Source organism: Anticarsia gemmatalis, chromosome 2 (assembly GCF_050436995.1).
Source record: "Anticarsia gemmatalis isolate Benzon Research Colony breed Stoneville strain chromosome 2, ilAntGemm2 primary, whole genome shotgun sequence".
NCBI classification, from domain to species: Eukaryota; Metazoa; Arthropoda; class Insecta; order Lepidoptera; family Erebidae; genus Anticarsia; species Anticarsia gemmatalis.
The window spans coordinates 3,117,694-3,134,586 of NC_134746.1; the positions used below are offsets into that span (position 1 = coordinate 3,117,694).

The 16,893-nt window shown below is 35.7% G+C and overlaps 1 protein-coding gene across 15 annotated transcripts in view; it reads right to left on the reverse strand.

Annotated features, from left to right (window-relative positions):
- Positions 1 to 16,761, reverse strand: part of LOC142979547 (FERM, ARHGEF and pleckstrin domain-containing protein 1-like) — a 62,322-nt gene extending 45,561 nt beyond the window's left edge. For 4 of the 15 annotated variants that reach the window (XM_076124630.1, XM_076124613.1, XM_076124622.1 and 1 more), the window contains exons 1-2: positions 15,811 to 16,337; positions 11,925 to 12,076 (exon numbers count right to left, since the gene is read on the reverse strand). In XM_076124630.1, the coding sequence (XP_075980745.1) occupies positions 11,925 to 12,076; positions 15,811 to 15,889 (231 nt within the window). In that variant the 5' untranslated portion in view covers positions 15,890 to 16,337. The other 11 variants (XM_076124572.1, XM_076124540.1, XM_076124564.1 and 8 more) reach the window with 11 other exon arrangements.
- Between the last annotated feature and the right edge of the window lie 132 nt (positions 16,762 to 16,893).

The following is a 16,893-nucleotide window of genomic DNA, read 5'->3' on the forward strand; positions in this document are numbered from 1 at the left end:
CAGTCTTACCGAAGGGTATCGTGTTATCCCAGGTAACTGGGTTGCGGAGGTCAGATAGGCAGTCGCTCCATGTAAAATACTGGTATTCAGCTGCATCCGGTGAGACTGGAAGCCGACTCCAACATAGCTTGGAAGAAAGGCTAAGCTGATATATAAAATAAAGCCAAGAATATGAACAGTTGACTAACAAATAGGCAAAATGTAATGATACGAAACAGCTCTGCCTCTCGAGAGACTAACCATGACATTTTTGGGAAGTACAACGAACGGTGTTTAAAATACGATTTTAACTAGAATAGTCTTCAAACGAAGTTTACGAAGCAGCAATCCTTTACGATTCAACCACAACGAACACGGTTTAAAACAACAAACCGTACTAGTACACCCAGAATATTTTAAAGCGAGCTGTATAAGGAGCAAAATCGTGAGCCACATTCACGAGTTGGCGTCCTGCCGTCTACGATAATAGAGTTCGTGCATCGACGCGAAACGCCATGCAAAATCGTACAAACGTTGCACTGGTGTACCACGTTCACGACCAACACTGACTTGAATTCCAATAGGTGCATCTAACAGGATGCCAGGTTGTAGAAAGTACTTGTATACGTTTGTATAAAACTGGCTTCAATGTTGTTGTATTATAGTTATTGTTATTGCACGCGATCACGGATTGTTGATTTATTTTGTATAGATTGACGTAGAATACAAAGTCTTGCTTCTAAAAAAATATTTTTCCTTTTTGAACTTGTTCACAATTACGGCGTATACTATTTATCAAATTACCTTTTAACAATATTTAAAAGCCTATATAACTTGTATTAGTTTAATTAAATAGTTCTAGTTCCAATTTAAAATCTAACAAACTGTCACGAGGCAGGTAAGACAAATAGAAAATCGCAGCAATCACAAAGCCCCATTTAATTCTAGAGCACTCGGCGACAAAATGCATTTCCCTCATTCAATTGTAGACAATTCTCGACGATTTGCGATGGAACTTTAAACGGAGCACTTAGTTCCTGCCATTTCTAGATCATAGTAGATAATCTAGGGCTATTTTTATGAATGCAACCTGACCTTTTGTCCTGATCTAAATATAATATAGTTCGGAATAGATGTGCTTATGTTGACCCACCAGTGTAACCTTAAAGTTGTAACTGAAGACTGTAACTATTTATAACCTCATACTGATATTTATTTTACTATAACATCTATTTCTAAAATGCTGTTTGAGATATGAAAATGTCATTATTAGTTAAAAACGTTTGTAAGGATTAAAATACTTAACTTCAAATCGAACCAAATGCAGCAATACAGATATTTTAATAATCTGTTAAATCATTTTACATCCGTTCCAAAATGTAATATGACAAATCAGAGCATCCCCTGACGTAGCAAACGGCCGTATCAACGCTAAACAGTCACGTTTACGTTCACAGAAACTGACAACATATTCAGTCAGCAATTCCATCTATTTTACGATTCAAATCCTTCAGATTTGTACAAACACGGTATGTGAGTGACGTCGGGGCGTGGAAAACAGAACAGAGAACAAATACCCGTGTACCTAGTACCTATGTACTCGTATACTCCATTGTATAACAGTTATTATGTAACGGATACTGTAGGTACAAATACAGGCTGTTCACGCGGCAATCGTGACGTCATACAGGTGTCTCGCGGCACATTAGGATGAGTGATGGCTTTCGTCGGGGAATAACTTTTATAGTTGGAAAACATTCAGTAATATGGATAGAAAAGTTAGCAGATACTTTTGATTAATCCGTCTAAAAGAAATCAAAATAGTCCGTTCCAGGGTTTATTTTTCCTATTATCATTAAACGTGGTAAATGGTTAGTCAATTTAATGTTATTTTAGAGAGCACGATAGTCAACAGCAGATAAATAACACTGTCATTGTCTACTATTGTCAGTGAAGACAAGAGTCCATATTTCAAAGCATATCAAGTAAGACAAACAACTGCGACATCAGGTTGACAAAAACCAAGAAGAATGTTCCAAGATATCAAATGTTTCCACTGTTCTTGACAAGACACTAACAAAATATAAAATGTGAGTGTAGGATTGTGAACACACGTGAAAATGTCCGAGTTTTTTCCACATAAACGATTCCGTCGTGCACGGCGTGATAGTGTCAGTTCATTCTGTTGACATGTGTGTGACGAAGTGGTTTTATGTTTGTTTTTGTTATAAAACCAAGGACGGTGTGAAATGTTGATAAATCACGAGCTAACACTTTTATTGTCTGAATTACTCAGAGGAATCTTCAGACGACTACATTGAGGTTCACAAATCTTGTAGTTAGTAATATTCTGATACAGCGAACTTTCTCGTTTATTTCTAATACTGTTGCCATGATGAATATCCTGTCCGTTTTATAAAAAAACTATTTAAAACGGATGTAAATACATTTTTTATAATACACGACATTGTCCGATTACTAGGAAACATATCATTTATCACAATGAAAACAACCGCACAACTAAATTGCACGCTACATATAAACATCACGCCCTCACTCTGCATATTATCATAACAGTGATATGAATAAAAATGTCCTTTATACAGAGGTCGTCAGTTCTCACATAAATTGGGAAGACAGTATCGTTCGAGGCATAAATGTCCCTTATAAATATCTGCTTAAACTAAGCCGGAGATTCGAATAGAATGGCAATGGTAATATTTCGAGCGTAAAGTCTTATAAACAGCAATGTTTATAGCTGAAACGATCCTAGGATTTGGACTCGCCTATGTTTTGTTCCCGAAATTTGACTTCGGTTTAATATTCAGACAGATTGAAATTATTTGTACGCTACTACTACTATTTAAGTAAGCATCACTTCTGTATTTTATACAATAAACTTGTGTGTTGTTGCTCTCATAACTGCAAGTCGGAATGTTCAAAGGAAGCAGCAAAAAAAAAGAGTGCCAAAGCAATTATTTGAAGAGCTCATCAGTCAAAACAACATACTATCACTTATTTTTACTTTAGAATCTAGGCTACTGAACTCGGCAATTGAAAAACTTAAAAAAGCACGTTAAAGAATTATCCGGTTGCATAAAACAAAGTTTTTCTGTTAGGTAACACGAGCAGGGAGAGATGGCAACGTGCCAGAATCTTCCATGCGATTAATACCACTCAACTTTGTTCACGATTCTTTTACTTTGCAATAATCGAGTGGTGCATAACGTCATCCACAGACCCTTTAAGATATACATTGTGGGTGACTAGACTCCCGATATAAATTAGATGATGACTAACATTTTTGCTATCGTACTAGCAGTACCAAATCAAATGTTACAATGAAGAATAGAAGCCCGTAAATTCCCAAGTTCAAACTAACATGATCTAACTACAATGAACGTAAGAAAACATTTTACAACCACTTTTAGTGCAAACAGTGATGTAATAAATACCCTATTCAGTCATATCTGGTTAAAATGGGTACCGACCTAAATATACAAGAGAATAATAAATCTGGGAAGAAGTATATGGCGCCATTGTAAAGAGGTCACGTTCTGCAGTGAACTCGTCCATAAAGGATCATCCATATACGCTTTCAAACATATACATGTATGCGATTACCGACATGGCACATTGGTCCCGGCAGACGGCTCAACGCATTCACGACGCACAAAGCATGTCAAGTGTCATGCAACAAACCAGAGAGTGTTGACCCACGCCTCAAGAATTAGTGTGAGTGCGAATTCAAGTTACGTTGAAGAAAATTTGGGTTCTCGTATCAAGGGAGAAAACTTTGTAAGGCATTTTAGAAATTCGGAAGCCGGTGTGGTTTAAGGATTTCGCTAAAAGCTTTCGTGCATAAGGCAGCCAGCGAGCTATAGGATATCGGATTTTCGGTATAGTGCGGTTTCAGATATTACCTTAAGAGCTATCTCTACTGGTGCATCGTGAGAACATTTTGAGATGCAATTTCATTTTATCCAAAATTTAAGGTAACAGTTTATTCCAAAATGCAGACCAGCAAGTAAAGTCTTAGGTAAGGCAGATTAAACCACAAGCTAGTAGAACAGACGTTACAAATATAGACTAAAGAACAATATAAATTAGAATAACCGCAACAATAGAATGTAAAAACAAACATAGAAACAAATCAATTAGTCGTACAAACAAAACAATCATTAGTGTATCGTAGTTAAACAGAGCGGGGCGAGATCGTGGGAAAGCCAATGAATCGTGAATGCCGACGCTAAAGGCCGCACTTGTACACCCCGCCACCCCACGCGCGCCACTACACCAAATGTGTAACCACATAATAAATATACTATTTCACATGAATAAATGCCACTGTAATACACCTGTTTGTGCTACAGTTTATACCAATGTTATGAAAAGGTATTTCTCTTGATTGAAAGCTATTTCAGCGTTAATAGACAGTTGCAAATTTTACATTACTACCGAGAATTGTGTGTATACCTGTCTGGAGTTAATAGATTCTAGGAAATGAAATAAAACTGAGCTTTTAAGTTTGAAGGTATATGAATACGGGTAAGTAAAGTACAAACATAACAAGTAGTTAAGGTGGTAGCCAAGCCACTGTCAATGCATCGAAAGTTCATGGGTTCGGTTCCCACACGGAACATATAATTGTTTCTAGTCTGATTGTACTTTGTGTCCGTTGTTCGTGTGTTTGTTAGAGTCCCCGCGACACAAAATCAATTCTTAATGCGGGAGTTGTGTATAAAAAAAAACAGAACTTTAGATATTAATCATTCAGATATTAATCATACACAACCTACATCATATTTTTTACGTCGTCAGAAGAGCATGTAGGTGTCATTATCGGCTTAAACTATTACATAATCGGTGTGTAACGCAGCGTGACAGGTCATCAAGGGCTCGACTTACTGGGGTGGGTGACGACCCATTACGTAGGCAATTAGCTTTCACACTATTTAAACTGTGACCTTTCTGTGACGTCAGCTTTGAATACTAATTTATATCGGCTGCTCGTTACTATGGTGTTAGAAGAAATAGTCTGATACTGCACTATTTTTTTGTCACCGCGACTTTGTCCACGTGGTTTGTGACTTAGGAAAGAATATTCATAGAAAAGGTCTTCCCCTATTTTATCCCCTTGGGGTAAGAATTGATAACGGTCCGTCCAGTGGTTTGGCCTAGGAGTTGATAGATCACTATTTCATGTCAGTCACCTTCGAGTTATATTTTTTTATATAATCTACATAAATAAAAAGGAACCATGGCAATGTATGTACGCGCATAACTCTTGAACAACTAAACTAAATTGGGACCTTTTTTTTATATGTTTGTAATTGTCGGGACCAGTTTTGTATGGGATCGATGAGATCAAAAGTCCCACGGGAATGGAATCAATGAAATAAAATTTGTACTGTACCCGAACGAAGTCGGGCCAGTCTGCTAGTGATGGAATAAATAAAGCTAGGTTACTCAGACTCAGCACTTTTTAGTCCCTCTCTAAAGGTTGATTCGATGAAATGAAAAACAGCGCATTAAACAGAATTAATACTGTAGTAATTTGAGAAATATTTGCTTTTAAAACCAACGGATACATTTGATAGATATTGGCGTGATATCGTAATTAACAATTAGCAATAAAGTTGAAACTAATGAAGCATAGAGTAGGAAATACGAAATTTCAAACGGATTGCCGTCGCGCGAACAGAAGAGCTGTTTCCTCGCGTTTATTTAAACATCACGTAACGTCAAGACTAAAAGGAAATTACAAATTACATCGAGAAGGAACCGAAAGTGGCCTTGTGATTGCCAAAAAAATGTTTTTTCCTGTGGTTATAGAAAACATCTGGCGTTATTTGCTCAACGGATTTAATAAATAATGTTTTATACTTTTTGTAAACCTGCTATGGATTTATAAGGGCGAAAATTTAAGAGAATATGCAGATTTACATCTTTCAAGCCAAATCTGCTCATGCATTGAAATAGATGTATCGTAAGTCTAAAGACAATTATAATCTCAAATAATGTGTCCACAGGAACGAAATTAAAAGTCTGCTTTAAATAAGACTCCTCTCAACATAAATATATAAAAAAAATTATGGCTGTATCGCAGACATATATTATTATTCAGCATTTTTTTCAATTATTGGGCTAAAAATTAACCTGAAACTGATAACTTACTAAACCTACTAACTCGAATCACTAATCCAAGCATGCGAAAAATGTGCATTCTGTTAGAAATTAGTATCTAGTCTAGTGGACAAGTTTAAATAAAGCCAGGGTGCTTTCAACCCTCTGCTAGGTAAATGAACTTGTGTCCGAGCCAAGGATTACTCCGAACTCTTTTTAGTGCAGATATATCAACGAGCTTATGCTCGCTAGAGACTAAACGTAGTAAACTTAAAGATTCTGCAGTAGAAATAGTTTTTATTTTAACTTATATACAAACAACATCGCAAATATACGGTTTAAATTACCGTACCGTAGTGTATAATTTTAAAGTATATTTAAGTTAGCTTTGCGTTTTCTAAAATACAGAACGCATACCTTAAAGTAAGACAATAGCATAATGCGTGTAATACAGTTTAAAGTAAAATTATGCAATCGTGTCTGCTAAAATGACACAAGCAAAAGAAAATATCTTAAAACCACAAAGGATATCCATAGTAAATAAAAAAAAATACAATCAAATGTCCTAGCATAGAATTAATCGGCAAAATGTATGGATTCATTCACGTAAAGACATTGTGACGTCACGGACAGTCTAACTCCGAGTTCCGCACCGTCCCCTTGCGTCGTAACCTAAAAACGCGAAGGATGAGTGTCATCAAAGTTTGGCGAGCGAATAACGATCGGGGCGCGGCGCGTTACACTGACCTGCACTACCTCATTGAAAAATACGATTTATCGTGCTCTACAATGAATTGGATATTACCGCGGTAAAATTAAATACATTTTAATTGTATTCAACGATTATTTTGGTTCAACCACTAACTGTTTCGGCAATCATGACTTGTAATATAATTAAATCCATGACTGGTGAAAAAATACAAATTTACCACTTTATATAACGGTGATAGGTTATGGATTGAATAATCATCACTATCAAATTCTTCTCATATAACCCTGTTTAAGTCTCCTTTTCCTAGACATTAGCAGAAATTCAATTTACCTTTTGTATTCTACTCAAATACAATATTTCCTACAGGTAAAGTAATGAGGGAGCCTAATCCAATACATTGAAAACGTACGACTAACACCTAAGTCCACAGCGCTCCCGTCATAAACACTGTTCGTGTATTAACATTAAATGCGCGGTCACATCCTTTGACTACATCGATTCGACCTGACACCAAGGTGGAATTTGTTTACACGGGAAATTGTTCTCTACCAAATTACTTTTAACATCCTACGCACAGATTTTTGAAACGATTCGCTTGGACAATATAATGCACACAAGCCCATGCTGTGCGCCACTGTATATAATTTCAGCTATAAATACCACCCATTTGAAACCTATTAAGAATATTAGGATCATGTCATTGTGTTAAATCAAGAATAAACTATAGAATTACATCCGTATTATAAAAGGTTTAAGGGTGGAATAGAAGAGAGAATTTACCTGCAAATATCATTCATCTAATTAACAACATCGTAGTGGAAAGCAGCATTAACTATGGCCCTTGCTTTCCGCTCATAACTTCAACTGCGATCTTAATTATTCAAAAGACTATTTCAAGTCATATTTTATTAAACACCATGTTCTGCGTCACTCTTATAATTAAAACAATCAACGCATTTTTATAGCTAATTAAAGTGCTTAGTAGGCGTCGCTGGGCGGGCGAGTAGCGACCCAATTAAGCCGCGTACAAACGGTTAGAACTACTATGTTGCGAGGATACACAATAGAACAATCCGAATGGACATTCATTCCTGATTGCCATTGTAGTATCTGTGTCAGTGGATCATTGTTGTTATTTTTATATTTTTTCTAATCATCATGATTGGAAAAAATAGATGTTAGCTACTTTATTGCAAGCCTTTTTGTACTTCATATTACAGTTTACTAGTCAAATACAGATCCTAGATCCTATATAGCTACCCCGCGCATCTCAAGCGTGGATATTTTTGTTAAAATTGAGCTAATTAAGCTTACGCTACTTTCCAAAACCAGCTATCTGACAATGAAATTTCAGCCAAAATCACTCAAGCTATTTTGAAAATGTTATTGAACGAACTTCCTTATCACCATGCCGTTCAGTGTAGAATAGAACTCCATTCACAAATTAATACGTATTACCTAAAAAAGCTAAAGCCTGATGTTCAGTTACAACTGGTATTCTACTTTTCATTCATCAACTTGAACATTGTTTACCAACAACATATTCTAATCAACCAGCAACAATTCCAATTGGTATAACAAACGTCATTAACAACGGTCACAGTGTTTCGAATATAATCGCATTAGTGCCGCCAAATGTCGCTTGCATTCTATACGAGTTCAGTGCAGCCGTCGGCGTCGCTATAAACTTTCAATAATTGCTCCCATTAGTCGTGTTTGATTAATTTATTGCTTGTATTTTACACGTATTAATGTTTGATTGGAAGTATATATACCTTGGACTAGATTGTGGACATTCTTCATAACATGTTTATCGTTTAATCTTCTAAGATATGATTGCAGGTGTATTGTAGGATGTATATTAGCTGAGAAATTGTCTGATTATCAGTTATAGAAATAGCAAGATAGACTGCAATGCCATTAAAACTGAAGAAAGTAGCCAAAACAAAAGGAGTTTTAGTTCATAAAGAAGCGTATTTTTAGAAACACAATGTGTATGGAAAGTAGTTTCTCCACCAAAAACCACTTGAGAACTATCATAATGTTAAGATATTCAGAGCCACAGCGAACCTATATAACTTCCAACTATAAAGCGAGGCTCACGTCCTTTGGGAGCCGCGGTAAGGCGGTTTGCGGACTGCGGTCACATTATGCACGGAGGCCGCGCCATACAGGCACTACCTCATTTCAAATTCAAAATAGTTAGCGTCGAAATTAGCGGGAGCCAGAACCTTCATTATGCATCCTCGACACATCGGTGCACGACGCCGAATAATCACCAACGTCTTTAAGGGATGCGGAAATGTTGCCAATGCCACAGTCAACACAGGTGCAGTACACCAGCTCCATACTTGCTGGGAATTCAGTCAATTCAGTATTCCTATAGAGAGGTAAGGTGGACATACGCCACGTGACATCATTATGAAGTTAACTCACTGGACACACTACGTCAATACTTGCCAATGTTTCCTTCATCGAACAAGTGTACGCTTGATTAGCGGAAGTCGATGTATGGTGGCGACCCATGTTCGGTCATACGAAAATGCAATAAGCTAATGGCTTTCCTAATGGTTTTGCAGATGAGTTGCGGAATATTAATGGGAAAAGTAATAATCAATTTATCGATGTCTGCTGTTGAACGAGACAATTTTAAATTTTTACCAGAGAAAACGAGGGATATATCAAACTGGCACAATGAGGTACAAGAATTTCAATATTCTGATAGCACCGATGGTCAAAATAGAGGCTTATGAAAATCCCTTGGAAGATATTTCTGTAAGCTTTCACGTCACAAAGGATATTTCGTACGCAGTAATTAAATAACCTGACAGACGCCTGCATCGTTCATATCTCTGTAGAACAGCGGAAGATAGTATGCCCATCATAAATATCAAATTGCATGATACCAGGCAGAAAAAACACGTATATTTACCCATCAACGCTATCGAATAGAACGTTACCTCTAGCAAAAAAGGATAGATTCGCATTAAAAATCACAGTCTTCCATCGTATTGTTAATCCGGATAAGGAAATTCGGCGTATTGCGAAGGTGCAGCTTAAAGGTACCTCGAGGGAACTCTCACGTGTCAGGGCCTGTGTGTAAGGGAGGTCGACCGGGATCGTTCCATGTCACTTCACATGTGTACGGCGCTGTACGGCAACTCGTAAATGTGACGGACGTCTGTTGTGAGTTAGTCAATCATATCGCTGCTGTTGGTTTTGTGGAAATGTGAGCTCGAGCGAGAGTAAACAAGATTAGACAATATGATCCAGTAAAATTGTAGTAGATAGTTATGTAGTTTGCTAAATGAAAAATTAAGAAGTCAAAGGAAAAACTTAAAAAAGCTGTTGACAAATGAGTCGAACTACTTAATGTCGCATTTTGTCTAAATTTTAAGCACATTTATACCAAAGTAAATAACAAACGTTAAACTACATTTTACACGATAAAGCTAAATTCTTGGTCACCGCCAAACATTCGGTCACATTCACGGTCCAAAGTACTACAGAGTGCTAACAAGCTTCTAACTCCGAGTGTTAATAGGCACCTAACTTCTACGAGCCACTAATTGCTACAGTCTGATATGACACAGCAATATTACAGACAATATCTGTTACGAGTTTCTATACAATTACTTCCACGTTAATACCGACGTTGCTTGCAAGAGCTGTATCGATCTTAAGATTCAATTCTGGGAATCACGCAATCCTATTAAGACTATCTAAGCTTGAAGTTTCAAAATGTTTCCAAGCTTGTATTACATAGAAAAGAAAATTATCAAAGCATTGTGTATTAAAGTATATCTAATATAATTATATAATAAGATGCGAGAATTAACGCAAACAAGTTAAAATATATCTGGAGGTATCCGGAAAATACAGAAGAATAGAGAAACAACAGAGCTGTAGAGTACACTAGCATTCCAATGAAGAGCGTCACACGATACGAGAGGAAGTGACTGTTAATCACTGAACTGATAAAAGTTTTACAACCTCCGCGGCGACAGACCGCTCCACAGAACTGCTATCATCTGTGTCTAAAAATAAAACGACAAGGGTTACATATTTACCCTTAATTTCGGGACATTGGGCCAGAATAATTACAATAATGCTTGTATACAAGCTGTCTTTAATGTAACATTATTTTATGTAGGTATGAGATTTCATTTTTGGGGTCGGGACTTGAAATTAGCGTCGTTATACTGTATTTTTAGTTTTCCTTTATACATTTTTGACTAAAGAAAAAGACTGAGTTTGAAAAGTTTGATGAGTCGCATGTACTGTTGACGTACCTCATAAATCTTCACATACATACATTACTCAAGACAATTGGACTATTGTTTTTCTTTCAAGCGTCATAAATTTTCTCATGTCCAATCTCCAAGGACTATAACCTCGGAAGGCGCATTTAAAGTAAGGTTTCATGGAAATCACGCGCCATTTCCTTACGTTTCTGATTAAGGAAAGTTTTCGTACCAATCACCAAAGTTTGCTATGCCTAACGCTTCGACACACTTTGTTACACGGGACTTAAGAGATCTAGGTTTAATCATCATTAGGAAACCTACCTATTCTTGTAACTACACTAGTCTTATTGATATTGTTATCGTCTACTTTCCAATTAAACCCAGTGACCTTGCTTATAACTAGTCCTCGATGAATGAATGCCATCATTATCTGGATAAAAACAACGTAATTATCTTGATAATATCAATGATAGTGTTAATTAATATCTTCCGATAATAATCGTGTCGATCTAAAACATATTGGCATCGAATCTCGGGAAATAGCGATCTGAAGTAGACAGATTGCGAGGACGGAAATAAAATAGTTTCTATTTAGTTTAACATTAACACATTATGTGAAAACTAATAACAATATGGAAATATTAAACGATTCCATTGTGTACATTGCAGTGAGTGATAAATTTGTTATATCCTGTTTTACCATCAAAAAGTTTAGGATCTTACGAGATACTGATGTATGACGGCGTCGACAATAGCTCATAATAAACCCTTAATGGGTTTTTTAAAGCTGTTCTACCATTGTTTATGTGACTAAACCTTTAATACACGATGTTATCATAAGCTTATGTTATAAAACTGACCTGTATCTGGAACATGGATATGGAGTCGTCCAACATCTGCACCCTGACGGCCAGCATCTTGCCGCCCTTCTTGGGCGTCGCTGGCGGCGTCCGGGAGCCCCCGCCCGCGCCGTCCACCCCCGCCGGTGTGCTGGCGGAGTGGTGCATACGGCCTGGAGAACAACACAATTACTAGTATTGTTTGAGTCAGGATAAACAAGCGATTGAATTAATAAAAATGGAGCTACGAAAATACGTAATATGCGATCAATGTCTTTTAACAGTTGGAATTCAGACCTACACAACATAAGTTTATGGCATGCAGGAATGGGCTACGTAAGTCCTGAAACTTAAAGTTTAGTGTGTTCAAATAATTACTTGCTAGAAGTTTCCTACTGTAAAAGTAAGTAGCGACGAAGTCAGAAAACCGAAAAAATATGTTTTTCCATCACAAAAGGCTTAATGATACAGATTCAACTTTGTAGAATTGTCTTTTTACCCTTGTCACCAATAATTTTAACACGAAATCTAAGTATATAAACGAAATCAAAAGCATTTGTTGATTCTCGTAGGTTTGTTGTTTTAATTACGGAATAATGAACGTCTATCTTAAGGTCAGCCGAGGCTCGTGTAAATGGCGTAGACAGTTCACGACACGTTTCTATTGACCCAGTTATCCTAAATTTTAGCAGGTAGGTAGTATGCGAGTGAAATTGTGTTACGACCTCCTTTAGGGTATAAATATTTCAATAGTATATAGGAAGAGCTCCTTGTCTCCATGTTTGTTAGCTCGTGTGGCGCAGTTCCCGGAATCGCAATGTATCTACTATTACGCTGACTCGAGTTCGTACGAAGTCAACTTAAAGATTAAATTTCTGGTTTTTGTCTAGTTGAATTTAAACTCTGGGTTTTGTTAAAATTTCATAGAACTCTATCAATAAATTTGAGTAAAAAACAGATTATATTATAAATGGATGTATGTATGACTAGGTAGTACGCTTGTCAATTTCCTTGCAGAAATCTAACTGAAACTATTTTCACAATTTTTAAGGAAAACGAAGATAAGTAAAGAAAATCCGAAGCTATTTTTGACCAAACCTATTCTTATAATGTGTTATCTATGTACAGAGCAGTGATCCGGGTTCGGCCTTCATTTGCATGAATCATCTGAACGGACGCCGTGCCAGAAAACACCTAGAGCTTAGGCGCTAAGATATTCTCACAACAAGGAACCGATATCCATAATTTGCCTATAAAATCGCTAGTATCAGTGCCCTAAGTAATATGCAATGCAAAATATATAGCTAAGCTCCTTAGCATTATCAATAAGATATTCATAATATTCCAATTTGTATCTAGGACATACGCAGAACGTACAGGTAGGTCCTTCAATGGTTCTCGTAAACAGATGAGAAATATCAATCTCGTGAAGAATGAAGAAAATTGCAATATTTGGAATGTTTGAATGGATATTAATTTTCGGAATGGATATTAAAACTATTTCTTTTAATACGAAAGACGTCCATATCGAACTCCAACTTCAATTTTACGGCCAGGTGCAAAGTGTATCGAGAATCAAATGTATTCAGAAGAAACTGCGTAGGACAAACAGTTTGGACTTTTGGAGTACGAAGTGGTACCAATTTACGACAAGAGCTATCCTATTAAAATTGCCATATCAGTCTTCGCTCAGGTTGAAGAATCTTATATTTTCGTAAATTAGAACCAAATTACGACAAAAGCTATCCTATTATAGTTGCGATCTCAGTCTTCTCTTGGGGTGAAGAACCTACTAGAGTGAAGTAGTGTTCTTGCTACAATTTAATTCCTCCTTTACGTTTCAGACCATGAATTCAAAGCCTGTATATGACGTGTGCCATTAAACGGCAACTTATAGCAACGATCTTAAGCCTATTATTTCCGCAATAAACAAGAGTTTACGATTCACGTAGACCGGGCGTGTAAAAGTCACGCCTTAGGTATTACTCTTATTATTGCAATTTTGAGTAGTGTGTGGGTATAAGGCCTGGTATAACTATTTTATTGGCAACGTAAAACATGGATGAAATTAAGGTTTTAGTTCTCGCTTCACACTATAAGGAACTTTACTTTGTTAAATCAATTATTTTCGTATAACATAGGTACTCTCTACACAGCAAAGCAAATAAATTTTGTATTAAAATAATTATTTTACTAGAAAATATTTTCATAGACACATGAGGACCTTACAAACATACGAATCTCAGGAACAAAATACATCATCAGGAAGAAAAGCATCTTAGGAACAGTTGGTGAACAAATTGCCAGGAAGGTGAATTACATGGATTTATGATTGTGCTTCACAGACTCCAATTATTATGGTCCATAGTAGAAATATTTGAGGGAGGAATAGATCACACAGTAATTATATTTTTGACTTACTATTTGAGAGCTTCATAAATCTCAGTTTATTACTACAAAGAGTACAAAGGTACATAGTTACAAGCAATAACAATAAAATGACTAATACAAATGATGAGATGACATCACAAAACAGTTTAACTGAAACTGTTTGAACTGAATGGCAATATTATGGTGTAATCATTACTTAGTAACTACACTATAGTACTGTGAGATAATGATTGTACCTACATGACAATGGAAATCTTATATAGACACAACACTGCATTCAAATAAGAAGTTACTTTAAATAATAAATAATATTAAAATTTTTCTTTTACATCAAAACAAGATTTTACATGTGATGAGAGCTGGGATCTTATTAATCTACAATATTAAGAAATATGAATCACTCCAGATTAAATATATTTTTAAATAAGATTTTACAACATAAAAGTCAACTTTCATTTAAAAAGTTATCAGAAAACTATTATAAGACCATAAAAGTTAGATAACTCTAGTTTATCATTATAATTTATGACAAATCCATATCAAAATAGATTAGGGCTGTCAACACAAAGATTATGATGAAAAATAGACTCGTCTGTACTGAGTCTAAACTATAAAAAGTAAAGATGACAAAGCTTATCAGTGGTGTTATCACTAAGCTATTGAAATAAAAATGTCTGTCTTCTGTTGACTCAGTGATATCATAGTGCAATGATATTAGAGAAATGATTTTATCATGCAAAGTAACACAATAAGATAAGAGCAGAATGTGAAATATGAAGTTATACCTTTTGGAAATTGGCAATAAACTATTAAAAAACTATATGCAGTTTTGCCTCACATGGGATATTTATTTATGATTCATGTTACATAGACATTTTTCAACATTAAATCATGGGGAATACATATGTGAAAATATATTTAGTGCTAAATTTCCTCTGTATGAACAAAACTAACAGAATGTATTATCATAATTTTTACATTTTTACCTACAAATTATTATGAAACGAGGATAGCATATAATAATGAACAACATAAACAATGATAAAAGCATTTTGTAAATACAATCAGTGTTTTCAAGAGCACAATTTAAAATAAAAAATACTTAATGAATGAATTGATTAATATTTTATAGGTAAGTACAATTTGTAGTAATAAATCAAAGAAGGAAAACAATACAAATTAAATAACTGTGTAATTACTCAATGTACACAACATGTAGATAACTACTGTTGTAATTGAGCAATTAATAACAATATGTATACTCTTATGTAAAACATATGATTATAATTAATTATTGTTGAAATATTTAATCATACTTTATTTACTTGTATTTATTCATTCAGATTATTTATAAAACAAAAAATCTGAAAAACACATTATAGAAGATTGTATTTAAAAAGGATATTAGTTGTCTATCTAATTAAAATCTTATTAGAATGATAAAAAGGCCAATGAGAACAAACTACAATACCAATCATGCAAAAAAGAACAATAAAGAATTAAACTAGAGTCTCACCAGGCAGGGTATGGTATCCAATAGTGGACAGATGTCCAGTGGAGTTACAGCTACCCGGTGGCAGTTCTGAGTCCATCATATTGCAGTTTGTTCACCCGCATTCAAACCCAAACCCAAGACTGGCACATACAATGCCATTGTAACAACTACACTACACATTTAACACTGTTTATCCACACTCAGTTCTGCCTTACATTTATCTGCGACAATCGAACATTTTAAATTAATTCCCGAATTTTAACACAATACAGTAATGTCACATAATTTTCTGCACTTTTCAATAATTCAACTACATAACGAAAGGGAAAATTAACGAGATTTTCAATATGTAACGGTGGTTGAGGGTGGCTAAAACGAATTAATGCATACGCGATGCAAAACCGGCGGCCCACTTTACACCCCAAGACATAAATAGTTAGGTTGAATGCAATAACCAGAAAATAGGTCAACGGAGGTGTGCCCGGCCGCCGCGACAGAGACAACAGACGCACTGCCTCCGACGCTCGCGGCGCATCACAATCTAATAAGAGGCTTTGCAAACTTAATTACCAGCTACTGTGTGTTACGAAAACTTCGCACTAGACGTCAGGATCGCGGAATAATTAACGAGAGCTCGCAAATTCACAAACTACGTTCAACGTACAAATAAACATTACTATAAACACATCTTGTCTTACTTTCTAACAAGCGCAGATGAGGGAGAGAACCGACGACGCAGCGAAGCCCCGACTCCCCTACATGTCAACCACCGTACACCATCCCAAGTCATTGATCTAATTGGTCATTACTTACACACACCTTATTTCGTAAATATGAAGTTTGAAACAACACTGTAGTTAAGTTCTAAGGTATTATTAAGTCAATTTTCTAATAGATAATGCATATATTTTGGCGAAAGCCTTTTTACACGCCCCGATATAACTACACCGCCATATTTATTTACCTACTCAATGTTACCAGCATTAACCAAGTTAGGAGCCTTTAATTGTGTTACCATAAATAAAAATAAATAATAAATTTAATTAATGCAGTGCTACGTTTTCCATCAAAATTTATATTTCTTAAAAAATATAAGCTCTTGAA